The sequence below is a fragment of the Polistes fuscatus genome, unplaced genomic scaffold, assembly GCF_010416935.1.
Source record: "Polistes fuscatus isolate 324 unplaced genomic scaffold, CU_Pfus_HIC Scaffold13, whole genome shotgun sequence".
NCBI classification, from domain to species: domain Eukaryota; kingdom Metazoa; phylum Arthropoda; class Insecta; order Hymenoptera; family Vespidae; genus Polistes; species Polistes fuscatus.
In genome coordinates this window covers 1,817,411-1,823,504 of record NW_025113031.1, presented here as the reverse complement: position 1 = coordinate 1,823,504, position 6,094 = coordinate 1,817,411, and the positions used below count along the sequence as shown (strand labels likewise).

The 6,094-nt window shown below is 28.4% G+C and overlaps 2 protein-coding genes across 2 annotated transcripts; both read left to right on the top strand.

Annotated features, from left to right (window-relative positions):
• Positions 1–1,643: 1,643 nt before the first annotated feature.
• Positions 1,644–3,268, top strand: LOC122513712 (zinc finger and SCAN domain-containing protein 16-like). Its single transcript, XM_043630153.1, has one exon. It carries the CDS (start codon positions 1,690–1,692, stop codon positions 2,131–2,133), a length of 444 nt encoding a protein of 147 aa, XP_043486088.1. The 5' UTR covers positions 1,644–1,689; the 3' UTR covers positions 2,134–3,268.
• Positions 3,269–3,949: 681 nt separating this feature from the next.
• On the top strand, positions 3,950–5,794 carry LOC122513705 (ichor-like). Its single transcript, XM_043630144.1, has one exon. The coding sequence runs from the start codon at positions 4,415–4,417 to the stop codon at positions 4,802–4,804; it is 390 nt and encodes a 129-aa protein (XP_043486079.1). The 5' UTR covers positions 3,950–4,414; the 3' UTR covers positions 4,805–5,794.
• The last annotated feature ends 300 nt before the right edge of the window (positions 5,795–6,094 follow it).

The following is a 6,094-nucleotide window of genomic DNA, read 5'->3' as shown; positions in this document are numbered from 1 at the left end:
AGTCAAATTGGCTGAATCCGTAAATCTAGTATTAATTAACTATCTATCATCGTATATTGTGATCTCTGTGTATTTTCGAGAACCATCTACACTCCATCTAATTGTTACGCGAAATACCTTAATTATTTGTTTCTATTTTTCTTTTTCTATTTTATATTTTTATTAAAAACTCATAACGTTTCGCTGACTCCGCGGATCCAAGTTTTTATTTTTTTTTTTATTAACCATATGAGTGCTCCGAATGCGAATAATAGCAATGTCGCGGTTTGCGTATCGATCATTGTTTCGAAATTTTGTTATTAAAAAATTTGCTTATTATCTATAACGTCAACCCATTAATTGACTATCATCGTTAATTATCAACGTGTATGTAAAATGTATGATATATTCAAAACCACGAACAAGATGTGCATTTACGACAATGTGAATTTTTTCGCTATAAATGTTTTCATGATTAAATCAATGAGCTTTTTAATGTCCATACACATTCGTTCAAATTAAATCCAACGATTAAGGATAAATCGAAATACGAAGTGTTGTGAAACGAGAAATAAAAAAAAAGTTATTCAAATTTTTATTTAAAAAAAAAAAAAAGAAAAACAAAAAACGAACGTGTATATGTATATATGTGTGTACGAGTGTGAAATATTTTTTGGTTTTGTTTTCCTTACGTGACAATTACATCTGTCGGATGGGTGTGATATTTTGTTGTCGGTGCAATTTTACCTCCTCCACAGCCCGCTCCTTATTTTTTTAAAATTGTTAAAATATATAAAAAAAGAAAAAAGAAGAAAGGCACATATATACATAAACACATACACATACACACACACAGAGTAACCACAAAGTTGCGTGCGAATTCGAACACGTGAAAAATCTTCTTCCAATGCGTATATCTATACACACACACGCAGATATATATGTATGTAACAATTTTAAAAAATGCGATTTCGATGTTCACCATCTTTTGTGTCTTAACCATTTTTCTGATTGAAAGAAAGAAAAAAAAAGAAAAGAAAAGAAAAGAAACGAAAACACGTCGTCTTTTTCAAATTTATCGTAATTTGGACGTACATACTATATATATATATATATTTTTTGTTTTTGTTTGCTCAGTTTACCTCCCTCGTCCGAATGAAAATAACAATGATATTTAATTTTTCTAAATAAAAATGACTCGATCATCGAGTAAAAACCAAAAAAACCATACGAGAAAGTGTTGCGTGATTTTAGAAACAAACCAGAACAAAACAAAAGAAAATCATTTTTGGACGAAACAAAATTTCGGACGTACCCTCCTCGAAAAAATCTCCTCCATTTCCCCCCCCCCAATTTTTCCTCAAAACAACAAAAAAAAAAGTAACGTCTCCTAAATAATCCTAAATTTCTCGAAAGCTCTTGCCATTTTTATTTATTCTCGTTTAAAACGGGATTTATAATCTCAAATAAAAAAGAAACCAAAAAAAAAAAAAGCAAAAAAAAACAAACAAAAGCAATCGTTAGGGTTCGATCGAGACCTTTTTTTCTTATTTTTTTTTTTCTTTTTTGGAAGAAAAAATTAAGGAAAAGAATAACAAAAAAAAAAAAAGAAATAATAACAATAAAAATAAAATAAAATAAATAAAATAAATTAAAATAAAATAAAATAAAAATGAAACAAAAAAAGGAATCGAATTATTAAAAGAGAGAATGTTCCTTAATCAGAGGATTATCCATCAACGTGATGAACCTAACCAATGGCAATTCTTAATTATTCCAGCAGATAATATGGAAGACAGTAAGGAGTACGACGCACTCTGGATGCTGGAGAAAAAAGCCCGTAGCATTGGTGAGGATCAAGATCAACCATTTCTGGGACCGATTAAATCTATCTCATCTAAGATGCCGGAACAAGCTGGTCCGAGTTATCCGATAGCACAACTTTATGGTGGGGACTCCTACATCGCTGTACTACAAACGCAATACGTCTGCACCGATTGCGGCAAGAAATATAAATGGCAGGACAGTTTGAAGAGACACAAAAGGGTTGATTGTGGAAATAAAGAAAAAAGATTTCTATGTAATTTTTGCAACAGAAAATTCAAATATCGCTACGAACTTAAGAATCACATTACTGCTCATCATAAAATCTGAATTATCTTTCTCTTTCTTTCTTTCTTTCTTTCTTTCTTTTTCATTTTTTTTCTTTTTTTCTTAAGATAACACATTCGTGACCTTAAACATTGTCAATGCTTTGTTATCTTTAGAATTTTTTCCTTTTCCTCTCTTTTCTTTTGCAACAATTTGTTCGTATTGTGTTATTCTTTTTCTTTTTTTTTTTATTTTATTAATCAATCGCTTTGCATTAGTATTATTCGATATTAGTTTAATTAGGTTCAACACGTTGACTGTCATCGATGGGATCCATGTGTGTTCTATTTAGTAACCAACATTATTAATTGGTTTTATATCTTTTATTGTAAAACATGTCAAATGTTTTATTGACAGTCAACGCGTATAAATATTATACGATGGTGCTTATAGATAATATTAATAATATAATGCGACGCGATACACGATGGTGTTAATTTAAAAACAAAATTAGTTGATCATCGTTGTGATATATTTAAACGCGATTTACTACTTTGTTGCATTTTATTCTTATATTATTATTACTATTATTATTATTGTACTATATCTATGTTTAAAAATTACAATTAAGATTTTCATCATACGAATCGAAAACTTATAAATAAAAATATCAACTGTGATTTGTCGTTAAATCTATAATGATGATGATGATGATGATGATGATGATGATGATGATGATGATGATGATGATGATTACGACGAATTATGGCAAGAGAAGTGACACACGTGCGAAAACTAAATTATTATTTCCTCTAACGATATCCCTCAGTCGTATATAATTTTTAATTTTAATCCTCGATCGTTTAAAAAAAAAAAAAAAAAAAAAACAAATACAAAACAAAAATTATCTGGTAGGTACAATTTGTTGTACAAATTATTGATCGAGATAAATATATATATATATATAGGGAAGGAATGATATATCAAACACGTTTGAACATTTATTTCAATCCCATTCATTAAACAGGCGAATGAAATTAAAGTTTTTCTTGTTTTTTTTTTCTTTTCCTTTTTAGTTATCTTTTCTAAATTTCAGGAATCTTTCCGATGACAACAACAATCTTCAAAAAATACTCGTCAGGATTTGAATATTGCAAGCCAAAGTTATTGAAACATTTGTAACAAATGTGGAAAGAAATAAAAAAAACCGTACATTTTAGGAAATTGATTTGTCGCGTAAAAATTAATTGCGATAAAAAGAAGAAAAAAAAAAACTGTCTAAGAAAAAATTGCAATAACTGCTGCTATTTTCTTATCTGTTTGGACATTTATTTTTTTATATACGTTAGATATATATATAATGTTTAAATATAATAAATACGAAAACGTTAAACACCACGGGAAATTATCTAATTGTAAATAACCCAACAAATGAAAAATATTCTTTTTATCCTTCATTTTCCTCTACCTCTTCAAAAAAAAATAAAAGAAAAAAGAAATAAAAATATCGGAATTATTAAGAAGATTAATTATTGTACCTGCGTGATATATCATACTACCGCTTCTATTGGTGAATGGTTTATATGTGTACGACTATATTACTTATGTTGTGTGTTGCGTCCGTGCTTTAATGTTAATTACTATCTCTCGTTGCCGATTACATAAATAACAAAATAAATCAAACAATTATAATAATGGACAAAAAATTTAAAAATACAGAAATAATTCATTATTAAAGAAATAAAATCGAAGAGAGAAAAGTGAAGAAATCTGGTTTAAAAAAAAAAAAAAAGAAAGAAAAAGACAAAAAGAACAAGCTGAAAAATAAATAAAAATAAAAGCGTAGATTTTGCAGATAAAATACAAAATAAAGAAAAAAAAACAAATATCTTAATATATTAGGTTTAACAATTAATTTAATACCTTTCAACAAAATCTATAATCCATTAATTGAAATAATTTCAATTTATATTCGATGACTTCTGTCAATCTTACAAACGATCGTCAAATTCCTCGACCAAGAAATAAATTACATGCAATGATTTTCATGCGCAATGAATTCAATTAACGTATCGAGGAACCGAATTAATTGATACGCCTAATATGAAAAAAAAAAAAGAAAAAAGAGAAATAATAAAAGAGAAAGCAAAAAAAAGATTGATATTAATTAAGGTGAGGTTCGACGAGATGAGGAGTGGAATAAAATAGAGAAAAAGAAAGAGAAAGGAAGAAAGAAAGAAATAAACGACTGACAAATGTTCTTAATTTTTTTTTAGAACGGAAGTATTCGCCGAGCGCGGCCATCGATTGGTATTATCAATACCAAACCTTGTACCTACGTCTGATGGCCGAGAATCAAATGGCCGAAAATGTTAGCAGTTCTGGAAACCTGAAATCACCTGGTAAGGAACAACAACAACAACAACAACAACAACAACAACAGACGACAACGAGTAACAGAAAGCAATCTAACGATAACCCCAACAATTTGAATCACCAACTTGTACAGAAGCAAACGGCTAATAATTTGGAATCGGCTAATCTTCAAGGAAATTACGGAACTATGTATTCTTGTTTACGTTGCGGAAATGCATACACCAGGCCTCACTCGTTGAATCGTCACATCAGATTCGAATGCGGTGTAGAACCGCAATTCGAGTGTCCAATTTGTCACAAAAAATCCAAACACAAGCACAACCTTTTGTTACACATGCGAACCCATCAAAAACCTTGAGTACAAATTTTTTTTCCTTGCTACTTGATTTTTTTTCTTTATTTTTTTGGGAGCTTTTTATTTCTTTTCTGTATTTAAATCGACTATTTACGCGAACGAAATGAAAAGCTCGTTCCTATCGATCAAATTCGTTTTAAGATTTCGATTTACGACAGATCCTTGTTTAGGACGTATCAAATAACGTTTATTGATTGCCGAGACAAGATTTTTTCTTCGTCTTTACTTTTTATAAATATATATTTGCCAAGAATTGAATATCTTCATTTTCTAGGGGTAAGGGAGGGATGGGAGTAGTTTTTCTTTTTTACGACGTATTATGACGCATATTTTTTGGAAATAATCGATTAGAAAATTTTTTATTCTCAAATTCTTGTGAAAATGTAATATTCTTTCCTTATCAGTTTAAGAAGGTCTTCCAAAGATTTAGAAATGTAAGTCTTTGTTATTTCTTATAATCTTTGTTACAATTATACATTACAAGATAATATTTTTATTGTAGAATAATAACTATGTAGGAAACAAGGAATCGTATGATTCATTATTATTATTATTATTATTATTATTATTATTATTATTACTATTATTATTTTTATATATGTTTTCTGAGATATTCGTGGAAACAATATCAAAGTAGCCTGGTGAGACACATTATAAAAATTATTATTATTACTATTATTATTAGGGAAAAAATTCTTTGAATCGATTGTGAAAAAAAGAAAATGTCTATTCATCTCCATCAACAGGGCCGTATTTAAATTTACAAATTTTAATTTTAATTAAATTACTAATTTAAATTAAATTTACGATTATAAGTAGTAGCAATATGTAAAGATTAACTTTAATATTATACGCCTATTATAAATACGGCCCTGTCCATCAATCAATATCTTCAAATATAAAAAAGTAACGATCTCGAAACATTGCGTTGAATATAAGGTAACGTTACCGAAAATAGACTGACTTTTACTGCCATTTAATTAAAAATAAAAAGAAAAAAAATACAAAAGGAAACTAAATCTGCATTACTAGTACGAAAAATTTTACATCTCGTGTGTTTGTTTTATTTTTTATTTGTTCTTTTCGTTGTTCCTACTATCATGTAAACCGCGCGTGAATATGGAGGAACGAGAAGTGTCCTAAATTTGATACACCCGTGTTTAGAATAAAATTTAAAAGAAAAAAGAAAGTTGTTTTTTTTTTCTGTTGAAACTCAAAATTTTTTAGTCCACCCGTGTTATGTATTATATACTTTGTATATGTCATAAATATTATTTTAACACGTTTAAAAAT

Bases quoted from the DNA above. Each gene is read 5' to 3' on its own strand.
- LOC122513712 (XM_043630153.1), top strand. From the start codon at position 1,690: ATGTTCCTTAATCAGAGGATTATCCATCAACGTGATGAACCTAACCAA.
- LOC122513705 (XM_043630144.1), top strand. From the start codon at position 4,415: ATGGCCGAGAATCAAATGGCCGAAAATGTTAGCAGTTCTGGAAACCTG.